Source organism: Xylocopa sonorina, chromosome 8 (assembly GCF_050948175.1).
Source record: "Xylocopa sonorina isolate GNS202 chromosome 8, iyXylSono1_principal, whole genome shotgun sequence".
NCBI classification, from domain to species: domain Eukaryota; kingdom Metazoa; phylum Arthropoda; class Insecta; order Hymenoptera; family Apidae; genus Xylocopa; species Xylocopa sonorina.
The window spans coordinates 6,537,572-6,550,051 of NC_135200.1; the positions used below are offsets into that span (position 1 = coordinate 6,537,572).

A 12,480-nucleotide genomic window follows, 5' to 3' on the forward strand; every position below is an offset into this window, starting at 1 on the left:
AAAAGAGCGAACACCTGCATCCTCGAGGAGCAGCGGAACGAGCAACGGTGTCCGCCTCGGCGATCCTCCGCGGCGAGAAGGAGTCATCGATATAATACCCGCTCGGATCGAGTCGATCGATAATCGGCTATCAACGCGTATTTATCACGGCGCGGAGCTATGCGCGTTGCAACGCTCGAGACCGTCCGCTCGTAGATCGCGATAGATATCGAACGGTTCCCGGGCAGATCAGTTGAACTGGAACCGATCCGTCTCTCCGCCGCCGGCACGGACCGTTCCACGATCTATGCAGAAGCGAACGGGGACCGTTTTAAAACGGCCTCATCTATCTGCGATCGCTGGTAATGATCGTCCTGTACCGTTACTCTCGGTCAAGGTTCCCGGCGAGATCGAATTGGAATATCTCGTCCGCTCCGGTCACCGATCTTCCGCGTGTTTCCATCGCCCCTTGGCTCGGCCTTTCCCTTCCTTTCTCCTGGCGACGCTTGTAAACAACGATTTAGAAACACCGCCGCGGTGATTATCGATACTAACTCCGGCTGCTGGCCGTGATTTATCCCGTTCGTCGGACACGGCCCACGGAAGGTCGAGAGTGCCGCCGCCATGCCGGATTTACGAGGGGAGATTTCAATATCGCGGAGGAACCGTGCAGGGATTGTCGTTGGGCTTGTTCTCCGGTTGCCTTGGTGGCTTCTTCGGGTTTCGAGTGTGTTTTTGTTTCATGGAAACGCGTGATGGATTTTTTTTTTTTGATCGTTTGTATATACGTCGCGATACGATCGTGGATATATATACGTCGCAACGTAGGATTCGACAAGGTCCTCGAGAGATGAATGTGTAACAGATCGTAATAACGCCGATTCCTGTTTCGTCTGACGCAACATCTTCGTAAATTGCAGAGCAACGAGTCGATTAAGACCTCGTTCATAACGAACGGTTTAACCGCGCGATAAACGAGCCGACTCGCTGCCCAATTTTAACACTTTCTTTTCACGTGAAAGTACCGTTCGCGAATTCTCTGTGTCGTACCACATCGCAGCAACGATACGAATGGTCTGCTTGGAGAGATACTTGAAACATTCGACAGTATATATCGACTAAATATCGATTAAAAACTCCCTAACATGTACCATATCCCATTCTATTATATCGTCGAACCAGCTATCGCTCGAATCCTTCGCGAGGTAACTTTTTCATCGCTCCGTCTCGAGATCCATCGGCCACCAAAATGGTCCAATGTCAGAAGCACCGAAAACTGCGAGAAAAAGCTATAGAATTCCATAGGAAACGCGACGGATCGCGAGTAGAAGATGACGAGACAAAGAGATGCTCGCGTGTGCCGCGGGAGGCGGATGGCGCGAGGTCGCGGCACACGCTCGAGGGATACGAACGAGCGAATAGGTTGAGGGTCGTGAGTGGCCGTTGACCCTGCGTGTGTACCTGCGCGGAGCGGAATGGCGAGCGTAGGTACCGACCACCTAGACAGGCTAGAGTCCACATTGGTAATAGCTTCTCTAGCCTCCACCGAGCTTCCACTCGTAAAAACAAATATTTATGGACACCGCGCCGCGTCGCGCTGGAGAACACTGGTCTCCTCGGCGTCTCCTGGGCCCTTCGGCGGTCGAGGTCGCGTGTTTAGGCCAGACGCGGACTGTTAATTGGTCCCTGAGCTACGATGCACAGTGGTCGTCTGCAGAAAAGCGATTTAGGAAGTTGTTGGTGTTTAGTTTGCGTCGAGTCGATGCTTTAAAAGCAGTTCGACTTTGGCTAGGAAGAGGAAGAGATCGTGAAAAGGATTTTTAAAGACAGTCCTTGTCCCTAACGTTACTTTCACGCGTGGGCCTTTTGTTTTTCATTGATCATCGAGCCGCTACATCGATTCGTAGATTCTTCAGTCCGCTGCATCTCTTAATGAAACGATCTTTCATCAATTACGTCACGAATTTGTGCGTAATCTTTTGCAGTACCCGGCCGGTGCATCCTGCGAACTTTTCCCAGAGGACAGAGGGACCGATTACGCACCAGCCGGGACTCTGCCGCCTAACGCGGAGAACCTTTCCGCGGCTGCGAAGGATATGCTGAAACGATTGCTCCAACCGGACCCCTGTTTGAGGCTCAGGTCCCTCTTGAGTTTGCAGAGGATCGCCTTCTACATGGGCTACGATTTGCGAAGCTACGAGAAGAAAAAGGTGCGAAATACTTCCTTTTTTCTTATTACTCGCGGTACCAACCGGTCAAGTGTGTTGGAATAATTATTGATAGAGTTTGGAAGTTGATAAATTGTGTAATTATACATTTTGTAGTTTCTTTTCTCGTTGATGTGTTTTTAGCGAGTCGTAATTTGTAATCTGACAAGTGACTTTCCGAATTTCCGCGCAGGAATCACCGTTTCGTCTGCTGGGACGAAAGATCGAGACTCAGCAGGAAAGGATGATCAGGGAGTTCTCCAACTTCGAGTCTTCTCTGAGGGACAGCACCTCTCAAATCGAGGATCGATGATCTCATTAAATGTGATCCGTAGCGCGATAGTATTTAGTAATTTCAGCTAACGCCAGATCAATTACGTCGGGAAGATGTTCACCAGCTATTTTTCTAACGTTTACATTCACGTTAGCTTGTTCCTCGCTGCAGCTTCGTCGCGAAGCGATCACACCACGAAGCCATCCATTACTTTTTAAGCGTTCTACCGATTAGCGTCAATTTTTAGATTACGTTGTACCCCCGAGATCGATATTTTTCGAACAGATTTTTACTCCGTTACGTGGATTACGTGGATACACGTCTGGTACTATTTTTGATGAAAGTGTCGCAACGTTCAGGGATGTTATTTTCTATCTATGCATTTTTTAAACGATTCGCCGCGACCTTTTTGTATCGCGAAGCGTAAACGTCGACGTGTCAATGTGCGATTGCTGCTTTTTGTGTGCGGTGTTCTCCAAGTACGTGTTATAGCCCTTCTACCTCGTTGCGATGGCGATGGACGGTGACGCGGAAGCGAATCAAACATATGAAAGTGATGTGTACTCTTATCGTAGAATAAAGGTAGATCATCGGTTGCGACGATTTCTTTCTTGCGGGATTCTCCGTATTCCTCCTCGCAATTTCGAAAGTTGTCCAACCTGGCGTAAGTCAGGCGAATACGCGAATAACGCGTCCATCGTTTTCTTTCTAAAGCACTCGAGAAAGATTTGCGCGCGATCTAAATAACAATCGAGTGATCTCTCGATGAGATCGTCTTTCTCTTGACTTACACTGGGTTTACCAACGATAAAAGTGGGGATGTTTAAGAAATAATACTTTTCGATATTTGTAGTGGCTTAATTGTTGAATCATAAACTTTTTTTCCAGACATTTCGAGCGACGAAAATATCCAGAGCGCTGTTCGTTTCACCGTACGAGACACCCGATTTCCTAACGATTCGTTACCAGGTATTCCCTTGGAATTCGTTTCAGGAGCAGCTTGAAGAATTCACGGGGACGCGGTTGGTCTCAGTTTACAAAAGTTTTAATTTTTTTAAGAATAGTTAACAGTATTTTTGTTACAGTATTTCATCGATAATACAATAAATTGCGATAAATCGTAGTGCGTACAAACTAACAACAAAAAACAGAACGGATCTGGATCGAAAAACGTAGCGGTCTTTTTTTGTTCTTTTTTTTTTCTTGGCTTTCGTCATTTTTCTTTTTTTCATCTTCAGTTTCAAATTAATGCGAGAACAGTTTCTTTTTCGTTTTACCGGTTCTCCTCTTCTCTTTTTCTCTTTTCTTTTTTTTTTCACCCCCCTTCGCATCGTTACATCCACGAATATTATACCTTTTGAGATTTATCGCTTCGTGCGTTTCAATTTATCTCATTTTGTATTCTTTCCTCTCAGACGAGGGGGAGGAGGCAGCTCCTTTCCCCCGGAGTGCAATCAATCGAAGTTTTTACGGTAATAATAATTATATATACATTATTATTCTTACACTTAGAGGGTTTCTCGATATATAATACAACGCATATCCCTTCGAATTACGTCCCGAACGACGCGTCGGCAACCGATCACTGGTCGAATGTTTCCATTTTCTCGTATGAATCGATAAAACGTGAACAAAAGAGGAAGAAACGGATCGATTAATTTTTGATTAACATTTCTCAATCGATAATACAATTCATTGGAACACGAAGAATCACGATCGCGCGTCCTATCCTTAAGAAGAAGAATTTCATTTTCAATTAAAACACTCGACATATCTCCGCGAGATAAAAGTCGAAAAATTCGCGTTTAAGAATTTGACAAGTACAGAGAAACTAGACGCGTTCCTCCATCGTCTTGGTCGCGCGTTAAAAACCAACGTTCCTTGGCAAAAGAAGAACGATAAAACAGCCCGGTAAACCGTGAATAAAAGAAGGTAATCAGCAACTGGAAGGTGAGCTCTGTCTCGTTTGGGGAATGAAACGAGTTCGATGCGCCAGCGATCGTTCGCGGGACGCGTCCGCGTTTTACAAAATTGCGCCAACCGCAAAAAAGCCGACGAAGCACGCCGTTCGTCGCCTTCCGTGGACCAAACTGGGCGTTAATCGCGACCAGCCGTTGGTCGTTTAACAAAACCGCGCGCGCGCTCTCGAACGAAATTCAATAATTACGTCTAATATTATAATAACTGCTTCCACTCCGCGACTCGCGAAGTCGTTTTGGTAAAAATCCTTTGGGCCGGCCGCGTACGCTGGTCTCGCGCGTCTCCCCTTTCTTCGCTTCCGCCTCCGTGGGCGCCGCGATTCGACTATTCGAAGAATCGCCGGCTGGCTCCCGCGTTTTCGATCGATCGATCGATCGAGGCGGAAGTAAGGAGAATCGCGAGACCAGCGGCCTGCGATCCGTGAAGCCCGTTCGTAGCTACGAGGTGCTTCTCTTAGTGACACATCGATCACTAACTCGCGTACTCGTCGCACGATTTAATCGACACGCACTCTCTTTCTCTCGCTCGCATTCTCTCTCGCGCACGTACTCTCATTCCGCTCCACGCTCCCTTAAATTACGAGTTACCTTATTGTTTGTTACTGTTTCGTTATTGTTTATAATAGCGCTATCGTAAGAGATTATGATACAAGTAGAATCGGCCGCGTTTGGCACGGCCGTCGATCGCGACAATTTTTATTTTTACAGCCTGACTTCTCTTCCCTTCGCCTGCTTCCTCCTTCTAAATTTTCTTCCTTCGCCTCGGCGGATCGCGCGCCGGCTCGACCACGCGCTGTTCGCCAGTTTGGGAAATTAATCTCTCTTTAAATCCACTCGCTCGATGTCTACGGACGTCTAACTTTTGTCACAGTTAGGGTAACCGTTTCACTATTTCGTGATCGTAAAATCGGGGGTCTGGTGTGTTTTAATAGAACGTTAGAAGCACGCGAACGCATTTGTAAACGAATTGATACTTTGATCGAGTGTAGGAATCGTACAGTCTCTGGTAGCGACGTCACCGCCGCCACGCATTGAAATCACCGAACCTTCCATCGCGCCAGTTCCCAGCTATCGCGATCTCTTCCCCACGAGAAGTTGCTAAAAATATTTGAAATATCAAAATACCGGTGTCCTATCTTAAAAATTTGGCAGAGATTGAGTCTTTTCCGAGAATCTCCAACAGTCCTTGCACCCTTGCGCACCCACGGTGAAACCTTAATCGGCATCAAAGCGTCAATTATCAATTGCACCTGATTAAAACAGTGGCAAACACGTTGGGAGCCAACGCGAACGAGCCGAGCCAGCGCGAATCGTACGTGTGTGTAGAGCAAATCGAAATTGCACGGGGTGGCGGAAAAGTCCGGGTGCAAGAGTCGATAGCGAATTTCGATGGGATCGATCGATCGTGACTCGACAAACGGCGATTGCCAGCGCTGAGAAATCATTTCATCGCGCCTCTCCTACACAAATCATAATAATAATAATAATAATAATAATAATTAAAATTGTAATAACTAGAATACAATAATAATATAATAATAAAATAATAATAATATAATAATAATAAAATAATAATAATAATAATCACGCAGATTGGACAGAGCGCGGCGAAAATATCCAACAGCAATTTCTCTCTCTGGGTACGCGTTTCCGTATTTTTCTTTCACCCTTCTCCTTGCTTCCTCTTTTTTTTGTACACAAAATACCACAACTATCTGTGCTGGAAAACGCACATACTGCTTGTACGCCTCGATATAATAATATATATATATCTATGTATATATATATATATATAATATTTATATATGTATATGGTGTGTATCGCTCGCGTTTAGATCGCTAGTTTTCCTTTTTATCCTCGTTTACCTAAAGTCAAATATTTATAAGTAGTCACTCGTTCTGCCATGCGTAATTATCGTTTAGCGTGTTAGCGTGGATCACTATCGCGGTGTGTTTTACAATGTGTATACGCCTAGAAATCGCCTCTCCCCTTCTCACCCTTTTCTATTATTTACAATTGTTCGTCGTTAATTAATTATGTTTCGCAATTTCGTGTCCTGTACACGTCGCTCGTGAATCATCCACCATCGAGAGTGACGTCCTCCGGCGACGAAAAGAAATGGAAATTGACTCGAGAAAAAGAAGAAAAACCAGAAAAAAGGTAGAAAAATGAAAGAAGACAACGAAAAATAGGAAAATTCTGAGGGGAACGTTCGACTTGCCTCTCGTTCACATTCTCCTCGATTTTTCCCATTTTCACTCTCGTCCTTCTATCCCTCTTACGTTTCAACCCTCTCGCGTTTCAACCCTTAAACTACTATCGATCTTCGTCGATCGTTGCTCTTTCTCTCTCTCTCTCTCGCTCATCTCTTCTCACTCTATCATCTTTTACTCTCGATTTAATTAAACACTCGCACACACGGTCGCACTCTCATACCACACGCCGATCCGGAAATTAATGGATATATTTGTTTGACTACACGGTAGCCACAGCGCTCGACCAATGGAACGAGAGAGACGCTTCATCTCCCTACCATACATTGTTCCTTAATCACTTGCGTCTCCGTGGTTCACTAGAAGGTCTCGATCTTATTTTCTCTTCCCTCCTACCTCCCCTTCTTTTCGTGTCTGACACCTTCGACGACCGCGAAGTTGACGAAATTTTTTTATTTCTTCTTTTTTTTTCTGCTTGTTTGTTTCGCTTATAATATCGAACAACTGAGTTCACCGACGGGTTTAACGAGAGAGATCGACCATCCGATCCTCTCACCCCATTGGACGATCGTTAAAACTAGATTACTATTTAGAAGGAAAATCGATTCGCGACTTATGTACGTCCGTAGGGGGAAACTCGCGTGATCGAGTTCTGGTATCGAGAATTACTAGGATCTTCGGAGTTCCTCGGTGTCCAGAAGTTGCTCAGACAATCAGAGATGTTCTTGAACGTCTTTACGTAGCACGCGAGTTATCACCGTTCAGACTTTTGCTTTTTATCGTTAATTTAAGTAAGAGGAATTTTTGTTTAATTTTAAGTAGAAAACCTAAAGCTTTGTAAGGCTCTAGTAAATCGATACATTTTTTTATTGCCAATTAAATGGTATTCGTTTCGAAGTATTAATTTTTAATGAATGAGAGTCCAATGTTCGCGAACATCAGGATAATCTTCCGAAAAGTTTCGCACCTAAAAATTTCAACAGTAATAACCGCGTACCAAAAAGTAGTCGCAATTTCTAGCCGCGAGAAACCCGAAGAAGAGAAATTTTGCATCTCTTTTTGAGATCATTCGTTTTCTCGCTGTTTTTATATTCCGATTGTACGAATTTCGTTCTCATCGAAACAGAAGGTGTCAGCGGCGAGTTCCCTTTTTTCGATTTGGCTTCGACGCGAATTTACACGAGCTTTAAAACGGATGACGATCACATGCTGCAGAGACAGGAAGCTTCGAGGGGGGGCTTTAAGCGTGCAAGACATCGAAGCACGTTTCGATTCTCTAGATATTTCCCGTCAGATTTCGTTTCCTCGACGATCTGCCCAATTGATTAGAACGTCTACGCGCGCCGATCGAACGGATTGATATTTCCCCTAATCTACGGCCAATTTTCAACGGGACGACCAACGGTACGATCCAAATAGCGTAGACGATTTTTCTCCGGTCGCCTGTCAAAAGTATGATGCTCCCACGATCGAAACGCGTGATCGAAAATCAACGAGGATCGCAGCGTCCGCTAATGATGACAATAACAATAGTAATAACCACTAAAATACGCTCTATGTATATTAATTCTGTACAAAGTGTGTGTGTGTAATTGCACAATTGCATTTTTCTTCCTTTCTTTCCCTTTCGATTCCTTCCATCTCCCTTTCCTCGCTTCTCATCGCGTTCCTCGCGAGAACGGATGCCGTTACGTCCGCGTTTCTATTTCTCTATCTAATTCCGTTCCCCCTTCTCGCGATCATTCCTTTTCCCTTCGCCTCTGTCTTTTTTCACGTTTCATTTCGTACAATAAGTCGGTAAGCGGTTGTGCTCCTCAAGGCAGCTCCGCGAATAGAGAAGTAGTGATACCTGGCAGTAAAAAGGAAAAATAGTTTGTTTGTTTGTTTCTTTTTCTTGTCAATTCGAACAAGATTGTCATAGATAATTCGCACACGGGTCGAATCCTCAGACACGCCTCTGTCCGCGCGCAAAAATGGAACAATGCTTAATCGTAATAAAACTACGCAACGTTTACCATGACACGAACAACGAATTCATCGATTTAAAAAATGGTCGATTAAAGATCACGGTCCGTGGAATTATACACGATAAATCACATATAACAACCGCGCCGTACACGGCGAAGCATTGAGTTACTTCAACTTTTGTTCGATCGTTACGATAAAAAACAAAATATTCATTTCGTTTCGTCGAATTGGCTATCCTTTTCCTTTCATCCGGCTGATAATAAAATTCTCTCGTCTACTCATGCTCGATTAAACGTCAACATATAAAAATATCTCGAACTAACATATCTTTAAACAATTAAATCGAAAGCTAAATCAATCCATTATCGTTTACGACGGCTCCCGACGACGTTTTATGCGTTCCTTCAATTTCTACTCTCCATCCGCCATGGTGCGCGCATCTCGCTTCCCACGTCGAGTTTGAGTATTTTCGCAAAATTACCCGCGGGATGTACAATATCACACGAACGCTAAATACTTCAATGTTCCTCTCTCGTAGGAATCGTTTCACGTGGATACGCGTTTGATGCCAGGTGACACTGACGAGCTAGCTTGATGGCAAAGAAGTATGGTGTTTTCGGAGAAGAAACGTTCACACGCGAGCTCACGCCGTATTCTCCTTCGATCGAAGAAACATCTTCGATCGCGGCAAGACAAACGGATCAACCCTTGGAAACGCAGCGATCTTACTTAAGTGAGATTGCCTCACTTGCAGGGTGGACCAACACGCACTCGCCACTGACCTCAACCATTTCTGTTCCCTCTTCCATTTTCTTTTGCTACAAACGAATAATCGTATAGAACTGAAAGCGTGATATCCACTGAGCCACGCTAGGCGATCGTAATGTTTTTCTTTGGGTCCTGAGTATTTGAACGAGTGTCTTAAGTCTGGATTCGGAAACCTGTCCCTGTAGCACATTTATGGCAAGATTTGTGCTTGCTTGAGTCGAGGTAAAGAGGTAAAATCGTTGCATTACAAACGAAGGGAATCATTTTGATCATTGAGCGCGAGCTAGTGGATGGCACATTTTCATGGTGTACGCGACTATTCGTTTGTAACAAAGAAACGATACGGAAAGAAGAGATATCTGAGGCTAGGATAACTGTATACATTCGTTCGCGAGCGATTTATGGTCCGCTCTGTATATGCGGCGCGCGTTGCGCATTGTTCAACCCCTACGCAGCGAAGGAAAATACAAACGATTCGTTCGAAACGGAATCTTCCGGTTTGTCATATTATACGCGACAAGAATATTTGATCAGAATCTCGCGATAGACTTCGCTGTGTTCCAAAGAGTCAAAAGGCTGCCTTCGTTGATCACGCTACCTCCTACCCTCTCCCATTGATCCGACTACCCTCAAAGTATGCATTTAACTTGAACGTTACTTCAAAGTGTGTCCGAAAGTTTATCTCAAAGGTACCTCCCTTTTCAATTACTCGTCGTTTCTAGTTAAAAGTTACTCGACGCCTCGCTTTAAACTGTCCGGAGAGCTAGCAAAGTTTACCGGGCGACAATGCTCATCAGCCTCGTGGAACAAGAGGGCAAGCAATCAGCCGCTATTACGAACGTTCGTACAAAAAGAGTCTCCTTACCGAGATTACCGTGGAACGACGTCTTTGCTTCTCAAAGTTGCAATTTCCCAACAGTCGAATCTTAGGCTCTACCGTGCTTCAAATAACTCTGCCTACGATTCGTCGCTACGCCCGCTTTCTTCTCCCTCTACGCATATACTCTTCATAGTTAGCATCGAGAGAATATATGCAAAAGTGCTGGAAAAGAGCGAAACCCGCGCTGGACGCTCGACAACGGTACGCATCGGCGTGAGCTCAAGCGTGGACGAGCCTTAACGAAGAGAAATCGACGAGCGACCCGACGACGCGAACCCTTCCTCCATCTCTATCCCTTTCACCCCTCGTCTCTTTAAACTATCTCTTGGGACAGGGCCACCTTATCACAATCGACGCCGCGTACGCACGTTCGTCGTCACCGCGGATGGCGGCACGAGCCAATTAACGAGGGCGATGGCGGATCGATGACGGCTACCGGATGAGAGAGACGCGATGCATGTGAGACACGATGACGACACGTGGACGACGACGAATGACAAGAGGAAGCGCGGCAACGTCATTAAACTGTAACCACCGTCAACGTCCGTTCCCAAGTACCGCTCGGAGTATACCGGAGTACTCCCGTCGTGAAATACCCTCGGAAGCCACGGTCAACCGAGAGTGATTTATCCAGCCTCGACGCGAGGCCACCACACTGCACCTTCACCTATACCCGCACCACACTGTAGCACCTCAACACATTGCAATTGTCATGGCCTATGGAACCTGGAACCGATCGGAATACAGATCCCGTTATTATTCGTGTTTGCGTCATTTTTCTTTAGCGACTAAGCTAACATTGAAACGGTACACGAAGGAAAGCATAATCGTAGCTGATTGCAATTTAATCCTTCGAGTACCGTTGGCGCCTAATGGCGCTCAGAGAGATTCCAATGCGAAACAATGTAGACTACAAAAAAGTTTCAGAATCTGGCGTAGCCGAAGATTTGAAGGTAGGGCACGAAGAATTATTTAGGAGTGAAAATTTATAGCGTACCTAGTGAGGTGTCGGCTGTCTTCATGAACGGCCATCTCCGAACTTTTAAACTCGTTCAACTCCTTCCTAATGGCTGCCTTGTCCTTAGGAGTCAACCGCGTCCAGGGTTTGTCGGCCCTTCTGTCGTAGTCGTGAGCCTGCGTGACTTCGATGTAGTCGTTGAACCTGATAATCTATTCGAACATAATCGAAAATTATACCGCTATCCTACCATCGCGTCTTCATCGATTACAGCCAGAGGAACCAACAATTACCTTCTTTTCCTTGAGTTCCTCGACGGTCGGTCGAAAGCTGAGCTTTCGCAGCAGATACCGTTTCTTCTCCTCTTTCTGCTTCTTCTCCTCTGCCGGACTTTGCTCTGCGAATAAATTGGGCACGTTGCGTATTTTCAAAATTGAAATCAGAATCGTAGTTATTCTAGTTAGAATTCGGTTCTAACGGTAGAACGGAGGCGGTTAAGCGAATCAGAGTGGCTTACTTTTCAAAATGTTTCGTTCCTCCAGCTCCTCCTGGGTGGGCCGCATGCTCAGCCGCCTGAAATAAGAGTGCCACGGGAATCAGCGCGAGTCTATCGGTCTTAATCCCGCTTTCCTCCCGGGCGATCGGTCAAGGGAGGGTGTGTAAAATCCACGCGGTGGCAAACAAGTGAATCACCGTGGTCAACTGTTTGCCCCCGCGATCCGACGTAATCTCTTCAGTGACAGCTGTCGGCCTAGTCTCGTATTCTTCGATGGATACGACCCACTGACTGCCGGAATCATTCTATTAGCCGTTACGCGAGTGCTTTTCAACGCTTCGAGGAGAGCTTCTCCGTGCTTATCAATTCCATTTACAATAGTAAGTGCATAATACACACTTTTAACGCTTCTCATACTTCTATCAGTCCCAGAGAACGATAGCACGTACATCTTCCTTTGACATCCGGTCGCGCGACCCATCTTAAGTCGCATCAACGAATTATCTAAACTTTCGCGAAGTGAAATCGATAGACGGTCAAGGACGCTCGAAATTACGCGCACACCTACTTCGCCATCGTTCTCTTGCGATTTCTCGATCGCGATCAGAAGAATTCCCGGCGTTCTCCACGCGGGGGGGTGGTTCCAGCCCGCCTAGGGAAACAAACCCTGACGGTGTCCGGTTAATTCCTAAATTTAGGATCCGCGGTTACGTCAATGCGAGTGCATAAATTCACGCGAACGTAACGGCTAGAGAGG

General features: G+C 45.7%; 2 protein-coding genes across 9 annotated transcripts in view; one reads left to right on the top strand and one right to left on the bottom strand.

Moving 5' to 3' along the window:
* Window positions 1-2,696, top strand: part of S6kl (ribosomal protein S6 kinase like) — a 58,916-nt gene extending 56,220 nt beyond the window's left edge. For both annotated transcript variants that reach the window (XM_076899847.1, XM_076899846.1), the window contains 2 exons: window positions 1,965-2,189; window positions 2,380-2,696. In XM_076899847.1, coding sequence (XP_076755962.1) covers window positions 1,965-2,189; window positions 2,380-2,499 — 345 coding nt within the window. In that variant the 3' untranslated portion in view covers window positions 2,500-2,696. The remainder of the gene's footprint in view (window positions 1-1,964; window positions 2,190-2,379) is intronic.
* A 7,729-nt stretch (window positions 2,697-10,425) lies between these two features.
* Window positions 10,426-12,480, bottom strand: part of LOC143426409 (phosphatase and actin regulator 2) — a 266,425-nt gene continuing 264,370 nt past the window's right edge. For 6 of the 7 annotated variants that reach the window (XM_076899851.1, XM_076899854.1, XM_076899852.1 and 3 more), the window contains 4 exons: window positions 11,745-11,800; window positions 11,521-11,624; window positions 11,267-11,439; window positions 10,427-10,995 (listed from right to left, as the gene is read on the bottom strand). In XM_076899851.1, the coding sequence (XP_076755966.1) occupies window positions 10,980-10,995; window positions 11,267-11,439; window positions 11,521-11,624; window positions 11,745-11,800 (349 nt within the window). In that variant the 3' untranslated portion in view covers window positions 10,427-10,979. Of the gene's footprint in view, window positions 10,996-11,266; window positions 11,440-11,520; window positions 11,625-11,744; window positions 11,801-12,480 lie in introns of all 7 variants that reach the window. The other variant, XM_076899849.1, reaches the window with a different exon arrangement.